Here is a 23,809-nt window from a genome sequence, read left to right on the forward strand (position 1 = left end):
AAAACAACTTATTACTTTATCAAACAAGATATATGTAATTGTAGATGTATACATTAGCCCTGACTGTATAGAAAAAAAATCTTAGGCCTAGTTTTTCCCTGAAGCTTTTCAGTTTTTCCATATGGAGCTTTATGTTGGAAATATAGGTTTATTCAGTTCAGTCTGGCAGCATCATATTTATTCTGTATCGGTTTGTTCTGAATCATCATTGAGGATATGATGTTTACACTGTTCAGAAAATTTAAACAGGATACTCCACATTATTGACGACTGCACTGTTTTGTCAAATGGAAAAATAAAGCATGTCCTGTAAGTGAATTCATACACGTCCCCCCAAAATTCAGAATTCATCCTGACATGTTGGGTTCCCTAGGAAACAACATTTGGCTGCACAGCCTCCCCAATAATGATGAAACCAATCTTTGTACTAAAAGTAGCCACTTCTCAAAAGACAAGATGAGTTATATGATTCAAGGAAAGATGAGGCAAATAAACAGCAAACTGCTCTGACATACAGTACACCAGAAAATCTCAGTAAGAATCTTTGCACCACTCTCAAACGAGCTAGTGGCCTCATTAAAGTTCACATTTATTAGCAACTTGTGACTTAACAATAGTTCAGTGTGGCCCCATTTCCTCTGCGGGTGCTTGAGGTTTTGTCGTGCTACTTTATATTTGCTCTGTACAGGTTTTACATTATATTATAATATATTGCGTTTTATTATATCACATTACTGTATTCTATATTACTGTACATTACATTGGATTCAGGACTATCAAAGTACAGGTGATAATAACACATTAATGTAATGCCAATTACACAACCATAACACTACAGGCTACACACTTTACAGTGGTTTGTGATTAATTTTCATTAACCATCAACACTAATGCAATGAATTCTAATTGATTGAAAGCCCTAATAAGAATTGATTAGATTCAACTTCAACTGCCTTGCTTAGTAATAACAACACGTGTAATGAAAGTAGTTTATTTGCTGGAGTGCCCCTGCTCTTCCCTGAGTTTCAGAACAACTCAGTGCTGTAAAAAAGTATTTTCCCCCATCCTGAATTAATTTGTCACACTTAAATGTTTAAGATCATCAATCAAATTTTTATATTAAGACAAAGATGCAGATGTTAACTGCTTTGAGATGCTTGTTCTTTCATTGAGTATGTTAGATGCTCACCTTATTCCAAGTAAAATCCATATTCTAGTTTGTGCAGCAGCAGCTATAATATTCCTGTTTTGTTAATCAGCATATTCTGAATAAGCCAGTTAAATTCAGTAGTGATAGCAGCATCATGACGCCTTATGTCGTGACGTAGATGTGTTGTTTCCCTCCATTGCAGTGTTTCCACCCGACCAAACACTTTCTTCCTCTTCCCAAAAATGACACTTCTTCTTTGAAGCAGCCATGTTTCTATGAGTTTACACAACCGTTAACCAGGACTTGCCAAGGAGTTGCCAATTGTCAAAAAATGCTGCACAAACTTCAGTTGGAATATTTGGTGAGATTAAGGTGTAAACATGTCTCAGTTATGCAATTTATTGGAATATTCCACATACTTCACAATACATTTATGTTTACTCCAAGTATGACCTCATCGCTGGATTTTATTCAGATAAATAATGTAATATTGCTGTCCATGTAAACATAGGCATTGTTGGGCAACTTAATGGACATGAATTAACAGTATTGAAACCACAGAGTTAAAATCTCTGTTTATTGTTTTCATTTGTTCACTCACGAATACTATCCTAGATGTAGGTGTGACCCTGTAATGATCTGTTGTCTTCACAATTCAAAACACGCTAAAATGTCCAGACCAGTGGGCTGTCACAACTCAGTCCTCACAAGTACCACTAAAACATATCACATTTACACACATGCGCATGTGATCTCACATTGAGTCACCGTGTCCTGCACCCAGAGGGTGTGAAAGACACCAGACTCTCTCTGCATGTGAGGATCACTCACACACACACACACACACACACACACACACACACGCTGACAGAATACGCAGAGTGAGGCAATTAGTAGTAGCATTGCTGTCTCTGCCAATGTTCTGAACTCAGCCTGTTTGCCCTAACAGCCAAGCAGATCATCTGTTCACATTTTGGCTTCATGGGACCTTCATGTGTGTGTGTGTGTGTGTGTTCAAGGTATACTACGTATTCTCTCCCGTCTGTCTTTGGTGTGTTTTCATGCCAGTGTGAGGCCGTGGCGTGGAGTCAGGCTCATCACAAGTCTCAGAGAGAGGAAGTGAGAGACAGGTGTGGGCTAAACAGACAGAGGATTAACAGTCAGATCCAGTGAAAAAGATGGAGAGATTATTGGAATGAAATATGGAGAATAAAAGGTGGGTGAGTCAAGCACACAAAGGAGAACAATATTACAGATGCAGGGGAAAGGAGATGGAGTGGTGAGCGGGGTTGGGGGTGGTACCAAGTCAAAGTGTGAACAATACGGTGAGATGAAACTAAAGATGAGTGATAATAATGTGCAAGAGTGATAATGAGAAAATAACATTGTGGATGTGCAGGATACTTTGAAGAAATGAATAGTGAGATTAGTAAGAATCAAAATAAAGAGCAAAGAAAATTGAAAATAAAGACAAACGGAGCGGCAGATTATAAACAGGGTGATAATACATGAAATGTAATTGAGAATGTGGGGGCCTCAAAAAATCAACAGAGCTTCAAGTTTTAAATTCTGTAAAAATCCTCCTCGGTCAAGCATATTCAGTTATTATGTTCACATCTCCCTGTTTTCATCTGCTCTGATTTCTGGGTAAGAAACCTGAATCAACAGGTCGTTGCCCCGCCCACCACCTGCTGGCTCAAGGTCAAAGAGCAGAGAGCATCAAGATGGTGAGAGGAGGAAACATCAGTGAGACTCACCCACATGTTTAAGCTTCAGTCCGACCCAGACTCAGAGTCTGTTGAGACCAGAACCGGAGACTAGGAGACGGATCAGAGCAGTTAGGTTAACATCTCCTAGAATAGCTTTTGTTGTTCATCTCAGCGCTTTGAGTTTTCCTGCAGCCTTTATTATAGCAAAGCTCTCACACTGATGCGACTGTGGCCTTGGTGTCTCAAATGAAAGTTCATTATAAAAGAAAAATCCATCTCATTTCAGCAGCATGTAAATGTAAAGTGCATTTCCTCATACAGCACCAGCATTGAGGAGAACACAACAAATCAATTTATGCTTTTACACAAAAAGCTCATTTTCTCCAGCTTTATGTCACTTAGTATTTATTGTGAGTTATAGCTTCCTCTTTTCAGTGTTAAGACTGAAGGAGTCACACACAGCGATAAAGGCTGGACCTATGAAATATAATAAAGCTCAGAAGCCCAGAATCATGTTGTTTTTGAAAAGACAAGCTACTAAACCACTGTGTGAAGGAGGGCTGCAAAAATGAGGTGCGACTGAGCCAGGACCAGCTGCCAAACAGAGCTCTGCCAGCAACAAAATGAAACACGGCTCCACCTCCGGTCTGCGGACGACAAGACCACCTGGGTCAACAGACCACGAGCGCAACCCTGAAACATGACCACAGCTCCGTGTGAGAAATCATCATCAACAAGGGCGAACCAACTCAGCTGCTCGCCCCAAATGTTGGCTATAAATACCACCACCAGATCCTCAGCATTCTGCACCATGGAGAACCAGGGGTGTGAGAATCAATAATTTATGCGGAGCAAGAGAAAGTTGTCAGATCCAACAATGCCTACAGACAGAGCTGAAGTGCACGGCGTGTTTACAGAGCCATTTCAGAGAAGGATGCCACTGATTAATCAGCGTTTGACAGCCATGTTGAGGAGGAGAGAGAAAAATTTTGTCGAACAGGGAAAATCACTTTAGGACTGAAACGAGCGTATTTTTCCAGCGGTGCGTTTGAAAGGGAAGCAGACAGAGACACATAGAGGGTGTTTGTGAATTTCGCAGCAGCACCAGAGTCGTGATGAGCTGCGGGTCGACTGCCAGCAGCGGTGGCATCCCTTCACACGCCCCGTTTCTTTATGCACAGTCCTGGACGGACATCAGATACACATCTATACGTATGGTGGGCACAACAAGCAGGCAAGGCACTAATGAATGCTGCTTTACACTCTCCTTTACATTATGTGTGTGTGTGTGTGTCCCTGGCCTCATCCTGAGCAAAAGCAGCATCTATTAGAGGATGAGATACTTGCAAGAATATTATGGAAATCCAACGAAAAATAGAGGAAATGTATTTTCTCTCTATGTGGTTGGGCTGATTGGAGGACCTGGTGTTGATAATGGATGAAGAGAGAAGGTGTATCCAGCTAAGCACCATCGTCTTCTAATGTCATCCCCTATGAGCAGCCCAGTATGACCACAGCCGCCTCTTGTTAGCCACTGGGAGCTGCCCACTCACCCGCAGCACCGCCCTCGCTGCTTAATCAAAATGAGAGTCGATTTGTGGAGTTCATGGGTGCAGCACTCCCACAGCTCCCAGCCCCTGTTGGTTCAATTTAAAATGAGTCGACGATACAGACTGTGGCTCATTTTTGGCCCAGAGAGCTCACACTGAAACAGAGCTGATCTGTCTCCTCCTCCGCTCTGTGACTCCGTGTTGATGTGTGTGTGCGTGTGTGTGTGTCCCTGGCCTCATCCTGAGCAAGAGCAGCATCTATCACAACTCCCCGTCTCCACTGGCACTTCCACTCAGGCTGAGGGATGATGGTAACGCCCTGTAGCTTAGCTCAGCCAGGACAAACACACACACACACACACACACACACACACTGCTGGTGTGTGCTACATATGGTTGATGTTGGTATTTTCACAAATATAAGAATAGGATATGAGTTAGTCATCCTCGCCCAGCTCAGATGAGATGGATGAACGACTGCAGTTACATTGACGATGGAACTGATCAGCTCTGTATCAGCTGCCTGAGGGAAGCTTCTCACATACTAATGATGCTAATGTGACATTTAATCTGATTTGATGCAAATAGGAATGATTATCATCAATATTACTTCTTCTTCTCTGGGTTTCTGTGGTGATTCACATTCTCTGTGACTGACACACAAGCGTTTTGTTGTCTTTCACCCATTTTCCAACATACACACTCCCACACACTTCCATTTTCCTTTTGCCAAGCCAGCTGCATGCATATTCAGTAAAACTGGAGCAGCAGTGTATTTTCATAAAACCAGTGTTTTAGATCTCAAACAGGTTTAGAGATTAAAAGACGAGGATCAGCTCCTCCTCCACTCACACTAGTTCCTGTAAAAATCCTGTTTATTCACAGTCAGAAAAATATGAACTTGTCTGAAATTCTGCAATTTCGTTGATTGCTGTTCGGCGAAATTGTGTGTGTTTTATGAAGTGACTCTTGCCTTAACCTTTGACCTTCTAGCATCAAAGTCTAAGTCTCAGTTTGTCCTTAAATCGTTTTTGCCCAAATTAAACATCAGAAGTTTTCCAAATATTGCTTTCACAAGGTCAAAATCATGTTTTGTGGCAATGAAAGTCTAATCAATTAATCCTTGCGTCTTGTTGAACATTTATAACCAAATAAAAAATAAATACAGTAAATAAATAAAAATCTCTCAAGGCATTATGGAAATATTCAGTAACCAGTTCGTCCTTGAGTCCAATTGGAAATGTGTGCCAAATCTGACAAAGGTCCTTCTAGGATATACAGACGTATTGTATAAATGAGTCGGAACAGACGTGTAAAAAGATTTAAAAAGCATAGAAACTCTGTTTAAACTCTGGACCGAGGCGACACCATTATCATCATCATCATCGTGGCACTGGGATGTTGCTGTGCTATAAAAATCTGCTAACAAGCAAGTTTCCTGTGTAAAGAGTCGTCCAGTTCAGTTGGAAATCACTCGTTCAATGTTTTTTCCTCTGATGAACTCAGGCCGAGCCAGATGATCACTTTCTCATTAGCTACCGTCTTCACACAGGTGAGAATGTTTCATTACCACATCAGAACCCAAAATCCACCTCTGTGTGTGCAGACCACACAGCACAGGCCTTACTGACCTGTACCTCAACCAGAGTAAAGACATTTGGTTGACACTGGTTTGTCTTTGTATACGCCTCACAAGCAGTTGGTCACTGGAAGACTGAGCCGGTGGAGAATGTTGTACAGTTTGCTGCCTAATATCTTTCTAAACAAGTTGTAGAGCCAGAACAAATACAGGACGCAAACACAAGATGTGTTAATGACTGTTTGTTGGTCAAATTGACTTGATAAGCTGATAATATGTTTGCTGCTTATTCTGCTGAGACACAACTCAAACGGGTGATTGATTATCTATAGATCAGCGACACACAGCTGAGATGGATCTCAACCTTCTTCACACCTGTTTTCATTTCTTTGGGGAGGACAGTGAGGTATCTGGACCTGTGCAGACTTTCTTGGAGGGAACTTCTGACAGAAGTTTTTTGTCAGTGCACTGACTGACTCTGGCCTGTGGGTTTTAGGGTTTAGTGATGGCATGGTGTCTTACCCCGGGGCCTTGAGGAGAATCTGGAGGAGAAGCTGCAGGAACAAGTCTCTGACCTGAAAAACACAAACATAAGAAAATGTGGAGAAAAACACTAACAGTGAATCCACCTTGTTAAACTCGGTCTCCTGCCTCGAGTCTCAGTCAAACCAAAAGTTAGTTAATGTCAAGAAATTGCCTGGGATCATGACCGTAAACTCCACCCAGTTTAAGGTATTAGCAACTTTTACTGTCATTATATTGAGGGATAGTTCTCCCTAAGGCATAGAAACATGTCAGACATAAGAAAAAAACATTAGCGTAAAAGGTAATAAGTAAAAGTGCAAACACAGCAGCAATGCTTTGTTGTAACAGTCAGTCTTAACTTCATGAAGCAACAAGGCTCTTTTGGAGATATTTGAAATCAAACAGACCCAGTGATTATTACAACAGTTGAAAAAGACTGGGTGAAGCAGTTTGATGTTTCTAGTGAGTGTTTGAGTGACACTGCACAGAGGACAGAGGTTCTGATTGTTTCTCTGTAGCTGATGAGGGAGACGAAGCTGTTTGAAACACTTACCTACAGTATCTTTCACTTCAGCTTAATTGAGGAATAAAATGAACTGAGTCTTAAACACTGTTACTGCAGTTTGTCATCACTTTAATGAATGTTTTTTCCAGAATAAAAGCACAAACTCCTGATTAGATAATGTGCTAATGGAACACACATAGATTTGACCAATTTAAGAGAAGGTTTGAAATGATATAGGTTAATACATTTTGTGCACCTTTAATGATCGGGCTTTTCAGAATAAAAGCAACAGCTCCAGATTAGAGAGTGTGCAGATGTTAAAGTGTTACAGAATACATAACATATAACGTAACATAACATCCCTGTACAACTTGTGCAATAATCCAACAAAAAACTGTAGATATTTGTAAATGTAAATATTATCTCTGCATATAGTGTTTATTATTGACAGATTTTATCTTTATAGTTGCATATGTAGGGAGCCATATTATTGTAACATATAAACGTAACTTCCCTCAGGCAATTTATAAAGTATTCTATTCGTCATAGTCTGCCTTTATGTGTTTCTTGTTGAGTGAAATCTCTTGTCTCTGTACAAACAACTGCAGCTCAGTGTTTAACAAGCTAAATTAACAACGTTATAATGTCGTCCCTGCTCGGCACACCTGCCGGCTCTTCTCTCTTTATTGTGCCGTTAGACATTTGATGGAATATTAGTTTATGAGAGGAAAATGGAAGCTTATGGTGAAGTGTCATATGTTTTTTTTATTGCATTGCCGTTGATAGGATTTGGAGTCAGGTGGCTCACTGAGGCATAATAAAGAACACACTGTCACTATGTGTCCTAAATAACTCCAGCAAAGCAAATAAGTCAGCTGAACGCTGTGGAGACCACAACTATTTAGAATCTGTAAAAAAAATCTATCCAATTTCACAGAGATCAGGAGGCAGCGCTGGATTTAGATGTCACACAGAGTTTTAAGTCTAACAATGCTGCCTGGCTCTTTGGTTGGTAGCCATGGTAATGCTGAACTGAAAGGCTTTCCAGTATCTCTTTGTCCTCCTCTCCCACTCCTTCTCGCTCTCTGCGCCCGGCTTCACTGGCCTTTTGGAAATTGCTTCAGTTGCCTGGGGTGTCGTACTGTAGCTCCCATCTGCTCAGACTACGAGCATGCAGGAGGGCGACAGCGCAGGATCGGCTGGATCTGTGTCACTAATGTACTCTGGTACCCCCCCTTCCCATTCAACTGCCTCCACCTCCTACTGACAGCCATTTTGTTTTAAGGATTCTCCATTTTCTCACTGTTTTGCGTCTCGGCCTGATGGAAACATGTTGCATCTCGTTAGCCACACTGCACTGACGAGTCGTTTGTTTGTTAACGGTGAGGGGGAGGAAGCACAAGGTAGAGAAACAAGAGGTGAATATGAACTCCTTCTAACAGCCCAGACAATGTAATCATCTGATCCGAGTCTTTCTCTTTCTTGCCACAAAGACAAACTGCAAACTGTCTGGATTTCATTTCAATTAATTTAGAAATAGAGAAATAGTGTTTGTGTTGTGTTCATTCAGTTTCATTCAGGTTCTCTTATTAATATAGGTTTGCTCCACACAACACTGTAGGACTGATGGGGGCTTGTGAAATGAAAGTATGTAATTATTTATTATAGGCTTTTGACCCATGCCCATATATTGCAAGATCAGCATCAGTGGGCCCTACCTACGACGTGCACAGGGAAACTCATTTAAATACGCAAAGATGATGCATTATCAAAGCGTATTAATGAGCATCTCTGTCAAAACAGCGAGATCAACTCTATATTTCACTCCTCCCTGCCCGTCAGAGGAAGCAGTGTGTGATGTACCGTGGTCACGTAAACAACGAGGAGATCCTGCAGCTAAATTATAGACCAATGAATATTCCTGGACTCGAGGAGAAGTTCTACTGGAGGTCGTTTCCATGTCCATCATGAATAAATTAGAGATTCATCCTGAGCGTGTGTGTGCGTGTCTGTTCTCTGCTTTCTAACGAACGACTGATGCAAACGCAGCAAACGCTTGCCCTGTTAATAGATATACAAACAGGCATCAAAAACATGAAATACATATTTCAGACCAGCCATGCATTTTGGATTGGTTTAAGTAACCTTTCTGCAATGGAAAGCAGCAAACCTATACACACACACCCATACACACACAATCTTGGAAACACAAAGTCAAGCATAATTATGATGCTGACATCAAAGACTGACAGAGATTCATGATATCCTCCTCCTCCTCTCAACACTCGCCCAAATCATTCAGGCTTCTCGGGCGACTCCTCTGAGGACACTTGAGCACTGATTAAAATGTCATTAATAGACTTTGCCAAAAGGCTTCTCTGCACACCCGTGAAGTGGGCCCTGATCAACACTATTCTTCTCTCCCAAGATAAGTTAACAGCATCATTAGGAGGGAAATCATCGAGCAGACGACCAGGGTCCATTCTGACTCTTTCTGCTGTCACTGGGATTGAGTGGCTGTGCGCACTGTTTACTACACTTTTAATCAATCTGCTCAAAGACACAGGGAAAATCAGCAGCGTGGGTTTTCAATAAGAGATGCAGACGGTGGCTCATCATTTATCTCAGGATGTGTTCGGGAACTAGTGAAATATCTAATCAGAACTTTGTTTCAGAGGGAGGCCTCCGTGGAGCTGCGGGTTCAGGATGGAGCTATGTGTCTTCTGGCTGTGGAGGAGCAGTCTCACTTAATTAAGAATGATGGAATGAAGACGCTTGTGGTAAAAGAAATTCAGCAAGTTACCCTGATAACCCCCGTAAAACTATGTGGTTGTAGGAGGTGTAAAACTACATCAGTCAGTCAGTCAGTCAGTTCTGCTTGTCCGTCAAGGCTCATATAATGTATGTAGGAAAGACTTACGGTAATAAATCTGTATGTCGTGCTTTTTTAATTTGTGATATGACTAAAGCTTTGTTGTTTTGGTTCTGTCTGTCCCCTACAATTACAGAATACTGCTGCTGCTACATGTTTAACAAATCCTAGGGGGTCTGGTGAGGCTTCACCGATTCTGGCCTCTCTCCACTGTTTACCTATGAGTTTTGGGATAAATTTAGATATTTTATTCACAACTTTTGAGTCCTCCTAAGTATATTATGAACATGATTTTTGGTTGTACATAATATGATTTGGATTTATTGTTTTGGATGCTATAGTTGTTGTTGTATAGTAGTTGTTTTTTTTAATTGTTCTATGCTTGTTATGGATGTTGTTATGATGCCATGTAAAGCCCTTTGAGACAAACTGTTTGTAAAAACGGGCCATACAAATACAATTGCCTTGCCTTATAACCGCTGCCATTTCAGATGTTCAGTTTATAGATACTGTATAATACCCAAGAGGAATACAACTCATCAGTGACAGAAAATAAAAATACTGTATATTTATACAGAGTATATAGTATCGGTCTCAGTATTTACCTCTGAAAGCACTTTTCAGTTAGATTGTACAGTACACGCTGTAAACACTGCTGTTAGTTATTTCCTCCTTCAGGGGGAGGAGACATTGGAGTGAGGCTGCAAAGTGAGGCTTGTTCAAGATCAAGAGGCCCTAATGGACGGACAAAGTCTTCTCAGAGCGCTTTGAGTTTATCCCTATATTCCCCTCAGACTCGTCATGGAGTGTTGCTAATCATGAAGAGAGCAGGTGCTGCCATTGAGATAACACTGCAGAGGTGGAGCTGCATTATGTGCAGAGGACGTGCAAGTTTGATGCTTTTTTCTGAGAACTTTGGCTGATTACACCTGGGTGCTGCCGCACACTTGAGATACACGTACAAAACAATTAGTGGAAACAGACCACACAGACTTCCTTCTTTAACAAACAAAGCTTTGCCGCAGACAAACAGCATTTTTGAATCCATTTAAAGCAGTAACGACTTTCTCACCTCCATCTCGGAGGAAACTCTTCATATTAGCTTCATATTTACCCTGAGAAGGCGATGAAGGTGATCGTCTCTGACGTGACACGCTCTCCTGCTTCGTCCTCAGAGATGCCTTCGGGCTGGACGCCTTCCCTTCCAGACCGGATGACAGCCGAAAAGTTATGGTGTCTTTCACCTTGGAGACAGGTTTGAAACATTTCAGAGACACAAAGACAGCAGAGTGAGAGGTGAAGGTTCACACACACACAGACACACAGACACACACACACCCACACACAGATGGATGGGATGAGATACTGTAGCAGACACACAGCCGTGACATGTGGTTATTTTCAACTGCCTGAGCAGCGTGAAAATTCACAGCTGAGGTGCGAAAAGTCAAATCATCACAAGATGACAACTTGTGCAACCTTTACATTTTTGGATATGTCACGAAGGTGATGTGATGTGGAGATTTACAGAGCACTATGACTAATGTGTCCCTGTACAGGTGGAGCATGTCACTTCAAGACAGAGTGGAGCAGATGATGCTTCACTCACAGTTCTTTTAAATGTAAAACAATAATCCACTTCTTTTGAATTTAGGTTGATGAGACATTTTCCAACATGTATCAGGAGAAAATGTGAGAGGGGACTAAATAGAGATATTGGAGAAGATGGTTGGCTACATGTAAAATCCATCACACAACCACAAATTTAAAGTAAGGAGGGAATTTTCCTGGGAAAAGAATTGCCACATCTTCAAGACTTATTTTGTTAAAATACCGTTTGTAGCAAAGTGAAAAAGCAATTTACAAGGAGCTGGAGGAGAATAGAGACATGGACAAAAGACCAGTATCTAACCATCATTGAAGGAATTCACAAAATGGGAAAACTGACACAAACAAGCACAACTGGACAAAAAATAGAGAAAATTAACAATTTACAAAACTCAGAAATTAGAAAAACTGTGAGAAACTGTGGATCGAACGAAGGAGTTTACTTAAAGCATTGTTTGTTAAATGTTTGTGTTTTTTGTTCTTAATTATTGCAAACAAATGAATCATGTAACAGATCTTGTGAGTTGACTGAGGAAAAAGACTTTTTCTCTGGGATTTAACCCTGCTTCCTCTTGCACTGTAGAGTAACCCTGGTTATGTTGTTACAGGGTTCAGCTGCAGCTCTCAAACCTTTTGATGCCATCGACCACTAGAAAGGTTTGGGTGGTCCTCCTTTTAACTCTCAGTCTCTCTCTGTCCCAGAGGCCTGATTTCATATGTATTTATTATTATTTTACACAAATTATTTACATATCTCACTTCCATGTTCTTCTGGTTCACTGGTCTATATCAGACCATGACTAATGACCTAGTCCATCTCCCATCTCACACAGTGGTGCACTGACAATCATCTGCAGTTAAATGTCTCTAAGACAAAAGAACTGGTATTTAATTCCTCCAACAGGTCAGCCCCTAACCCCCTGTCAGCATCAATGCTGAAGCAGTTGGGAGGGTGGAGAGCCACAAATATCTCTGACTCACACTGGACAACAATCTAAGCTTCCAACAACACACCACTGGCAACCATAAACGCTGCCAACAGAGACTCTCCGCCATCCGCAAGAGCACTCCTAGATGCCCCCCACCTTCAGCTGCTACTTTACAAAAGCATTGTTCAGCCCATCCTCCCTCACTGCTTACCCTGCTTCTTTGATTTGCTGTCAGCCCCCGACAAAAACAGACTCACACAAATCACACACAAACCTGCCAAGATCTTCATTTTCCTGAAAAGGATGAATAAACTTGATCTAATCTAAAGTATTTAGTCTCAGTGATCTTTGAGTTTTGTTCTAATATTAGGGCTGTCAAAGTCAATGTACTATTTGCACGTTAATGCAAATTCCTTTGGACACAACTATTTCTTATTTTTTGGATGCATGATTAACACATATTCTGTACACAGTACACAGTTTACACAGGTTCAGTTGCCTATAATGAATCAGCTGAAGTCTCAAGCTCAACTTTCTCTGCTAACAGTTACTGTAGCACTCAGATGGAGCTATCATATGAAGCATGTGTATGTGTAGAATATCTAAATCAACAAACAGCATCATTTCTGCGCTGGCAAACCCTGCCCTGAGTACGGTCAGGTTCACCTCAAGGCTCTGGAGGCATTGGCGTTTTAGCTTGTATGTAAATACGTGATATTTTGGAATATCTGTTTGTTCTGTGTATATGTGTTTTTTTTATTGTTCTATGGACCGCCGCTGTGTCCGAAATAAAGTATTGAATTGAACTGAATATAGATATTATAACTACTGTATTGTCTGTTTTCTATATATCAAGCAGTATTATGAAAAAAAAGGAAATGCTAGCTGTAGCATTAAAGTGGATATGAGGAGATTAGGACCACCTGAAGCCAAAAACCTTCTTATATAATGTAAAGATCGTCTTTGGGGAAACATGTTGTGAGTGCTGAAGGTGCTGAAAACCAAGAAACTCTTCTTCACACCTCTCAGTGACTTATTTATATTCATCTGCTCTGTGCTGTCGTGTTACCTGAGCTGAGCCTGGAGCCGAGGGCGGCGTTGAGCTCTGAGTGTTGGCAGACATCTCTGTGCTGTAGACCATGACTCCATGAGGGTTTGGCTTTGCACCTCCTTGCAGAACAAGCTGTATCTCTTCCCCCCTCCAGTCAGCTGGCTCTTGGAATGGGCACCAAATTCCCCAGCGGAGGCACTGCAGAAAAGCTGCCCGGGACGAGGAGGTGACGGACAGCTGCAGGACAGAGGACAGAGGACATGATCGTTGTTGTTTTCATACATGGATACAACCTCGATGAAACATTTTATAATTCTGCAATGAGAATAATCTTTCTAGAAGTTGCATAAAGGTATTGTTTTCTTCTATCAACACATGACTGCTTAAATATTTACCACTGACTTTCTTAAATTTATCCCTCTGTCAAAACAGCTCACCTTTCATTACTGCGAGCATATATGGACAGAAGAACAGAAGAACTAGTGAGTATTTTCCACCAAAAGCAAATTTACATCCAAGGAGATAAGATTGTAAAAAACAAAGAAAGTGTTTAATTATAAACAATTAATGATTAAATGAACTGAGTTTAATATGGCAAACTAGTTATGCGTTCATAGACTCAAAGTGACACAATCTGCAAAATCAGTCAGTTCAGAAAAAACAAACTTGTTTTTGTGAAGATTTGTTTTTTTTTTTTGTTTTTTTTTCAATTATGCAGCTCAAACCAATACACACACTTTGTTTTTGTTCCATGGAGATTATCCACTTTTCTACTAGTTATCCACATTTTCATATAACAAAATTCACACATTAAAAAGGAACCATGTAAGTCTGGTCGCTTTTCTGCTGTTTTGCTAACCGTCGTCCTAGCCATTTGCATTTGTTTACAACGAAGGAACGAAATCAATCAATAGAGCAGTAGATAACGTTATCATATACAATGTTGCAACATGTATATTTGTGTAGATCAATGTCATAAACAAGAGATTACGGGTTACGGGGAACTTTTGTGTCGGGGAGACAAGAGCTGGGAGCAGCGGGCAGCAGCGTTTTTCAGCCAAGATGCAATAAGTGACACGCACGTGGAAGGCAGACAGCCTCCATTCTCCCTTGTAACATGTTAAGCCATTTATTAAACAATCACAATTACTCCAAAGCTGTTTAAGGTAAAAATGTTGCATAGTTAAGGTACAAATCCTGCATAGTTCCTCTCTAAAACATCATGTGAACACACAGTGCAGAGCGTCGCCCAGGCAACAATAAATAAAAAAAAATAATAATAAAATAAAATAAAAATAAATAAAAGTCAAATCTGTCACCCAAAGTAAACGTCTTTAGTGGAAGTTGAAGTACTAAACCCTCCTTTCAAAACATACGGTGCACAAGTGGTTTATTTTGAAAAGCTGCAGCAGATCATGTAGGTGCACGTGGTCATCTTTTCCATACCACCCCCTTCATATGGAAACACAGCTGGTGCGGTGCAGCAGCAGGGATCCTGCTGACAGCTGCTCACAGCAACAGTTTGTAGCCTCATGAAAAAAAGAAAAAACCTCTTGGACGGTAGATCAGTAATTAGATCCCGTGCTGTTCAGGTTTAACATGAAAATATCATATCAATTGTACTAAAAAACAAACATCCAAGTCAATATTGATTCTGTATGAAGCTAGACATACGCAATAGAGATACTCTTAATTACAAGGCTATATTTAATTCACTGCTCACTTACATTTCCCAATGTAATAATAACCTTTATTCCAGGAATCTTACTTGCATGACTAAGCTGTAAATATTATTAATAAAGGCACACTGGTTTGCTGTTTGTGGTGGAAAAATCAATACAGCATAATATTGCCATATTTTGTGTGGCAATATTCTATCAATTCACTCTATGTTTTTTTTTTTTATATACGTATAATTACATTGCAAAAACTAATATTAGTTTCTAAAACTGGAGTACTTGAATATATATATATATATATATATATATAGTATATATATATATATATAATTTTTTTTTTTTTAACTTTACTGTGTTGGCCAGTCTGTTTTCCATTCAGGACATAATTGCAGTTGCAAAAGGTGTTTAAAATTGTAGTAATATCGCAATGGGACTTAACTATTATGATAATATCTTATCGGGGGCCTCTTGCTTTACATGGGACATATGTGAGATGCATTTGTAAATGCATTGAAAAGGAAAGCTAAAAAAGGAACTACTGAAAAAAGTGTTAAATTATGGAAGAACAAGAATACAAATGTATAAATTTGTATTTAGCTTTTTCAAGGGACAGGTATATATTAGTATTTTGCATCGGTCCTCACTAATTACTTTGACTTTTGACTTTGTGTTAAGTATGATGACTGAGAGAAGGAATATACCATATAGAGTGTACAAACCGAGATGAAAAATTACAGCAAATTAAGTGAATAATTATAGAAAACAAAAAAGAAAATACATCACATTGTCCATATTACTTTTGAGGCTGTACTGCGCAGCGAGTGCATTTTTCCACAGCTGACAGTACCGTGCAGTCGACACATTAGAGGCCTAACCACTCACAGTTTAGGAGGAACTTTGTTATGTTTGAAAGTGATTTACCGTCTGTTCCACAGCACTGTAGCCATCCTGCAGTTGAAAAGCCTTTTTGCTTTAAATCATCCACAGGGAGCCACAGTTAGGCTGAATCGATTAATAAGCTGGTCAGACTCTGACGATTGTAATCAATCATAGGTGGAGCAGAGCGGAGAGTGAACTGAGCCTGAGGTTGCTCCTAGACAGAGTGGAGAATATTATGGTTCACTGGATGATTACTGTTCCCCAGAGTACATTTTTTACATGTAAAACTATAATAGGTCATCATTCATTCATATACAGGCAGGTATCATCTGCGTTATGGGAAACAGGAAGTGGCTTAAAGTGGACCGTTGCTATAAAATATTAAAGCCCAACGTCAGATTTTTTAGACCATGGATGGTTGCAGTATGGATCAGTTCATCATCTTGATAAATAAAATACAGACATTCTCATCATCAGCAAAACCAAGGATCCAGTAAATGTCTTCAACTTCAATTACCCAACATTGGATTTTGATATCAACATGATTTTCATTTCTAAGCAAAAAACCAAAGGTTGTTGAGTTCGACATCTTCCAGACGTTACACTGATGCCCATTGCTGCCTGATGCAATTTTGAGATGCACTGCTGTTCTGTAATGGTCTGGGCCTGAGACAGCAGCAAAACTGTCAGCCAAGAGGAGACTCAATGAGCTTCCCCCATATTCACACCAGACCCTGTTGGAGCTGTCACTGTCCTCACAACCTGTTGTTCTTCCAGCAGCTCAAAGGGTGGAGGCCAGAACAAAAAAAAAGGTCTTCACCAAACTGAATAATGAAGAAAAGCAGATTTCAAGTGAGCTCCACCAAGAACAAACCAGATGAAAATGATATTACTTTCCCTTATTAATTGATTTGCTAATGTAGATGGAAAACTCATATTGATGTCACAGACCTTTCGTGGTGTATATGACATTACAGACATCATGGACAGGAGACTGAGTGAAGACTGGGAACTGAAATCAGCTGACCAGGTCAAAGCTTTGGACCAGGACTCAGAGGTCGTCCATAACCAATGTCTGATAAAGATCATCTCTGACCAGAAGCAGATAATCCAATGATCATGGGACCAGTGTTCCACATTGAGGTCCTCTATCGACAGCGGAGGTGTCTCCATGACAACTGAGCAAAACTGCATCCACTGAGGAAGCATATGAGATGTAGCTGAAAGTAGGTGAGTGGATCTGGTTATCAGACATATTTTTTGCAGCATACAGTACAAAAGGAGTAGATCTGTTCTGTCAGATGATACAAGTGATGTAAGTAAGTAAGTAGCCCTAACCCTATCGCAAAGGTCCACAGACCTCTGGTGAGAACAAAAAAACGTTTTCCAAGTCTAAACTCCACAAGCTTTTTAAAACGACCAGATGGACAAAATTAGCATTCATAAAACTCACATGAAAAACATCTGCAGAGTTCAGGGATGGTTCTCTTGGTTCAAGGTTGAACCACTGATCAGGAAAAGTTTCAACAACATTGTGCAACTTCTTCTTCATTATTATAAGTCCCTCCCTCAAAACAATAGCAATCATGAAACTGCATGGTATCATGGGAGTTGTTGTCTAGGGAGTTTGGATTCCTTCAGCATCAGCGGTTCAGTGAATGAAGCAGTTTGACATTTCCAATAAGTGTTTGAGTGACGCTGCAGGGAGGAGCTGGAGATGAGGTTCATGCTAATTTCCGTGGTTTGAGAACTAACATTTGTGATGTAACACACACCTCAACAACATATAGAGCACAGGTCCAGTTGGTTTTAGACTTTTTAATCTGGAAATGTTAAAACTTTGAAGCTTCTTCCTTTGTCTCTTTCTATCTTGTTACATCATATTACTTTCACGTCCTCCTGTCAGGCAACAGTCATTATCCACACAGCCATAAGAGGTCCTTGTCAGGTAAACAGAAAACATGGAGCCCTCCTGAACAAACAATCAATGGTGCCTTTGTTTTTCAGCTGAGGGCAGTTTTTCAAAATGTCAAATTATCATGCGTTATGCAAAAGAACCTTCTAACCGTCCAGTTACAGAGAACAAAAGCCCAAAGTCAAGTGTTCACAGAGGTTAATGGAGCTGACATTCTGAGCACTGCAGCTAATGGTACACGGCAGCAGAGACTAGGAGAGCTAAAGGTGTAAAGGTTAAGGACTTGTCGGCCAAACCAGAATATTTCCTTTTTTCTTTTTTTTCTTTAAATAATGAACCGATAGAAACCCACAAAATATTTTATCACAGCCTGAGAATGTCTTCAAGCTCCACAACGGTGTCAGCCGTCCACCAAACAGAAGACAGCTCGTAATGTCATTAAATGTCTTCTTATCTTCTACGAGGACCTCTCTGGAGCTGCACACATCTCCAGCTGCTCCGTGTGTAGATCAATATTCCATTTCCCTGGAAAAGGGGAGTTTGTTTCAGACCATAATTTTACTCCCAAGTAGCTCAGACATTAACAGCTACTTCTTTGAATTGTAACTCCAGAAATATATGGCGGCCATAAAACAGACAGCAGCACACTCAACCCCCGCCCTCTTCTCTCATCCCCGAGGCATGCCTGTTTTTCCATCTCATGGGGTTGAATTGATAAGATGCTTTATAGGAAACATTCAATCAAACAAGTCTATTTTCAAAGTGATGATTGTGTAAAAATGATCAAATTGGAGAAAGATCATTTTATGGCACAGATAGTAGCCAGTAAAAACTGTGAGGCAATTTATCTAATGTGTCTCTCTCTCTTTTAATTTCAAGCTCTCTCTGTCTCCAACATGTCTGCGTTCCTGCAGCACATGAGGGAAAGAGCACATGACCCATCACTCACTTGGTGTATTATTCAATGAATATATTCAGTTGCTGCAGCAGTGGTGGCGGTGATGATGCAGGCCAAGCAGTGAGGCAGTCACAGAGACAAGGGACCAATCAGGAGCTTTTTCGGGGACGTAAACAGTCTTGAAAAAGCTTTTATCTATCCAACACTCAGTGCTTATCACACTTTCTCAGTCCTCCATTCGAAGGAAACTGAGAAGGACTGGATGTTGGAAACTGCAGAGAAAAGCGGCAAGTGAGGATGAAAAGGAAACAGAAAAAGCTGCCACAAGGCAAAACACTCAGAGACCCGACATGTCTCACCACAACTACATCTCTTCACAGACACGTGACACCAACATCCACCGCTGGAATCAAACAATTATTAACTTATTAATGGCAAAAAGGGAGGACTTTTCAAGACAATTTCTCAAACCTGGGGATCTGTGATAAGAACAAACAACCAAAGAAGAAGAAGAATTCCCTTTGAGGCGCTGAGCCGGTGGGGACGTGAATCACGATTTCCTTGCGGTGCTTTTAAAGCACTTTGCCAACGGTGTGATCTACATATGAACTGCATGGAGAGCTGACAGCTCGGGCTGGCAAACAATAGGATTGGAAGGATAGGAGGGGAACCTCAAAGAGACTCTTTAGTTGTGGTTTTGAGTAAACAAACATGGATAATATTTTCATTCAAAGCCGAGCTGAGAAATTCACATTATGCGTGTAATCCTTGTATATAAACAGTCCGCAGCGTTAGCAGGCATACATGAGCTTAAGAGGTATAAAATGCAGCTCCTTGATTATGTGACAGCAGCGATTGGTGCCACGTCAACAGGAGGGTGTGGGTGGTTTAATGGCATTGTGGTGAGGACGGAGCGCACCAGGCAGATGTGCCGAGGGCCTCCGGTGAGAGGAACGTTGCCTCTAGGGTCGGACACATCGACTCATTCCGAGAATCACAGCAACTCGGCGAGTCATAATCAATCGAGAGTAGGGGTGTAACGGTACACAAAAGTCACGGTTCGGTACATACCTCGGTTCAGGGGTCACGGTTCGGTACGGTTTCGGTACAACAGACACTATTGAATGTAAAACTAAAATTAGTCTTGTGTTATAAAAGTAAAAAAAAAAAAAAATAGAATATAAAATTAAACAAGTGCATTAGGATCATGCCATTCATTAACCCAACTATTATTAAAAAAAACAATAAACTAACATCAATGTTGGTTTACACAGTTAATTTAGACTAGATGCCAGTTGCTTTGGTGATGTTTCTGTTCCTGTCTGTGTTCATCTCAAGAGGCTTAGAAGCAGCGGGATAAGTTGTTGCACACAAGTTGTCTTTTTCCTGCACCAGTGATTGACATGTGGGAGGGGAGGCGGGTGAACATGCGCTACGTGTTTGATGCGTTTCTAGCGACGCAGCGCGCATCCGTGAAACATCGCCGACGGACTTTGTCCGGTGGACCGGTCGCGAGCTGCTACAGTCGGTCGCGAGCCGCCGCCGACGCCGTTGTGTTTCATTGAGAAGCCACGGTGACATAAATGAAGCAGACAGCTCTCCTCCTCTAACTTCACTCTCTCATCACTTCTCTTCTTTGTCTGTTATGACGGTTGTGGCAGCTTCGAGGCTCATTACCGCCACCTAGATTGGAGTGAGGACTCGACTTTTTTTTTTTTTTTTTTTTTTTTTTAATATTCATTCAGACGTATTCGTCGTGTGACTGTGTGCACCGAACCGTGACCCCCGTACCGTGACGGCACGGGACGAATACATATACCGTTACACCCCTAATCGAGAGGCCTGCTGGTGACAGCCAGAAGACTTCAAATCAATGGTTATATTCCAGTGGAAATTAAGCACATCTCTCTGCGCTCTCTGTTTTGAGCATGAAATGGTTGAATTAATTTTGGAATGTGCTATTTGAATGAAAAGTAGCTTTTTTTTCTGCTGGTCATTGTGTCAGATAGGGCTTAGTGATCAATAGCCAGTTTCCCCAAAGTGTTATTACACTGTTGATTTGAGTGTGAAAAGCTATGTATTAAATAAGAGCCATTAACTCAGAGAGCAGCCGAGCTCTCGTTTCAACAGTGAAGAAATAGAAACAGCAGCCTCGGGCAAAAACAAGGAAGCACCAAACTTTTTCATGAAGTTGTAGTGAAAACAATAACAGGCAATGTCACTGCACACATAATTGCTACAACTGGCAAAGCATTTTCTAAGGGAAGAATCCATCAACCTTGTTTAGAAGTGTGAAATATAATGCTGCAGCATTTTCACACAAATAAAAAAAAATGTCTTTCTCAAACATACGACAGTGAGGAAACGAAAGATCTCCTGTCTGTAACCTGGAGCAAGAAAAGTAATCATCAAACTTTTTGGGGGGCACAGAGGAGAGGAGAGGAGAGGAGAGGAGAGGAGAGGAGAGGAGAGGAGAGGAGAGGAGAGGGGAGGGGAGGGGAGGGGAGGAGAGGAGAGGAGAGGGGAGGGGAGGGGAGAGGAGAGGAGAGGAGAGGAGAGGAGAGGAGAGGAGAGGAGAGGAGAGGGGAGGGGAGGGGAGGGGAGGAGAGGAGAGGAGAGGAGAGGAGAGGAGAGGAGAGGAGAGGAGAGGAGAGGAGAGGAGAGGAGAGGAGAGGAGGACGGATTTTCAAAAAGGTGGCATACGGCACATCAAAGAGAACTGAATCTGCTTTTCCCAGCAGATGAAGAAGAACTAGAAGCTGCTGAGATGCAACCAGTCAAATTCACCTTCACCACTCACCAAAAAAGAAGCAAAAAAAAGCTTCTCACACATGAATGTAAATGCACCATTGAACAGCTAAAAATACAGAGCTACTACTGCTGTAAAATAAGTCTCACCTCCTCATGGTCGTCTGGTTCCTCCACTAAGACTAGTTTCAGGTAAAGAAACTATGAACCATTTGTGGTGGAGAGTTCTGTCTGAAGGGTTTCGTGAGGACACTGACGATAACTTTTGACCTTTGTCCACCATAATCTAATCATTTCGGACTTCCGGTATGTGCAGAGCCACGTGAATATGTTTTGAGCCGTGCCCTTTGAGAACTTTTAAAATTTTATGAACAACGCTTTAACTTCAGTGCACAATCGACCTGGACTAGAGACAGACTATGAAAGTATAGTAATATCAGATCACAGCCCTGTCATCTTAAATCTCTGCTTCCCAGATAATGCTTCTCTCAGGCCATTATGGCGACTTAACACAAGACTTATGGCAGATGAGGAATTTTTAGCAATTCGGCAACACACAAATCGACTTTTTCCTCGAGATTAACAGTTCCCCTGACATAAATTATACTCTACTTTCTTCTATGGAAATCATTTAAGCCCTCGTAAGGGGACCTATAATTTCCCATAGTGTGAGTCGCTCTAAAATAAAATCGAAACACTTATCAGATATTAGTGACAAATTGAAACCAATTGATCAGTGTCAATCAGTCTCACCATCTGCAGATTTATGGGAGGGATCACTACTTCAAGCTCAATATGGCCTCTTAATGAATGAAAGGGCCATAGACATGCAGACATGCAGCACAGAGTGGCTGGTTAGAGGATTGCTTGAGGGTGGATCCATTAAGAGTATACCATGATCTCGACCTTTGACCTTTGGCCACCAAAATCTAATCAGAACATCTTTCTGTGCAATTAAAGGGACAACAAGGAGTTTGTATTTGGTTATAAAAAAGTCTCACATTAATATGGATGAATCTACATTACCCACACTTGTTAATGGCTCCATTTTCTATAAATACCTATATCGTTTTGTCTCTATCGTTATTTTGTTATTATAATTAAAGCAGAAGTAAGCGATCCGGTCGTTTTGGCTAATGCTGCGTTCCAGGCAGGCTTTTGAAACCGTAAATTACAGCTTCAAGTCACAACTTACGACTTTGTAGCGTTCCAGGCAACCCACTCGTGTTTTTCCGACCTGTTTTACCTGTGAAAGTCACTATAACGGCCACTCGTAACTTCCGACTCGTGAAGTCGTACCAGATCAAACTGGTACCACTTCACAGGTCGGAAAAACACGAGTTACGGGTTGCCTTGAACGCACCATAACAGTCCTCGTCCCTACGTCACCACATTCACTGTGGGTCATGATAATAACGCCGCCGAATTGCTGTTTATGGACGGATCTACGACGGTATCTGATCGTCTTCGAACCTCTGACTTTCATACTTGATGAATGAAAACATTCTTGGCAAGACGTCTGTCTTGCGCCGGTCCAAGAATTTCATCGTGCGCACGGAGGCTCATGGTAAATGTAGTATGAAAACACTTCGCTTTCCAAAACTCCTCATTGTCCCTTTAAGCGTTGGTGGCAAATTTGAAGAAGTTAAATCACAGCATTATTGAGACATCAAGTGCAGCAAGACAGATGGAAGACCTGAAAACAATATGGCCGCTGCTGTGATTGTCGCCAGCGCCGAGGCATAAGGATTATGAGAAAATACAAAAATACACCACTAATTTTAGAAACAGCTTCCAGTTCAGAGCTGCTGCTGCTACTGCTGTGCTGGTTTTAAATTTTCCTGAGGGGTCAAAATGCCCAAAATGAGTCAATGCAGAGCAGAGACGAAGCCATTTGCAGGATCAGAGTTTTGGAAAAGCTCAAAGAAAACTGCAAAGACATTCAGCAAGTCAGGGCTTTCTAGAGTACAGCAGGAATTAATCCTAAATGAGGGGGATGTGAGCATTGATGGGAGACGGAGTCTGACAGTTATAACTATTACTACAGTCTGTTTGGCTGTTCGTGTCATCATTTCAGCTGAGACCCTGTGACAGGCGCCGGCCCACAGCTCCCGCTACTTATTCTCCACAATGAGAAGCCCTGGAGGAAGTGAGGGAACATGCACAGAGATCATTAACTTAAGAGCAGTAAACCACTCACATTTTCATCCAT

The 23,809-nt window shown here is 41.2% G+C and overlaps 1 protein-coding gene across 2 annotated transcripts in view; it reads right to left on the reverse strand.

Moving 5' to 3' along the window:
• Nucleotides 1-23,809, reverse strand: part of nphp4 (nephronophthisis 4) — a 158,108-nt gene that overhangs the window by 72,297 nt on the left and 62,002 nt on the right. For both annotated transcript variants that reach the window (XM_085781361.1, XM_085781360.1), the window contains exons 7-9: nt 13,497-13,715; nt 11,005-11,134; nt 6,511-6,563 (exon numbers count right to left, since the gene is read on the reverse strand). In XM_085781361.1, coding sequence (XP_085637487.1) covers nt 6,511-6,563; nt 11,005-11,134; nt 13,497-13,715 — 402 coding nt within the window. The remainder of the gene's footprint in view (nt 1-6,510; nt 6,564-11,004; nt 11,135-13,496; nt 13,716-23,809) is intronic.

The sequence above is a fragment of the Trachurus japonicus genome, chromosome 7, assembly GCF_045865225.1.
Source record: "Trachurus japonicus isolate A0001 chromosome 7, Traja_1.0".
NCBI lineage: Eukaryota > Metazoa > Chordata > Actinopteri > Carangiformes > Carangidae > Trachurus > Trachurus japonicus.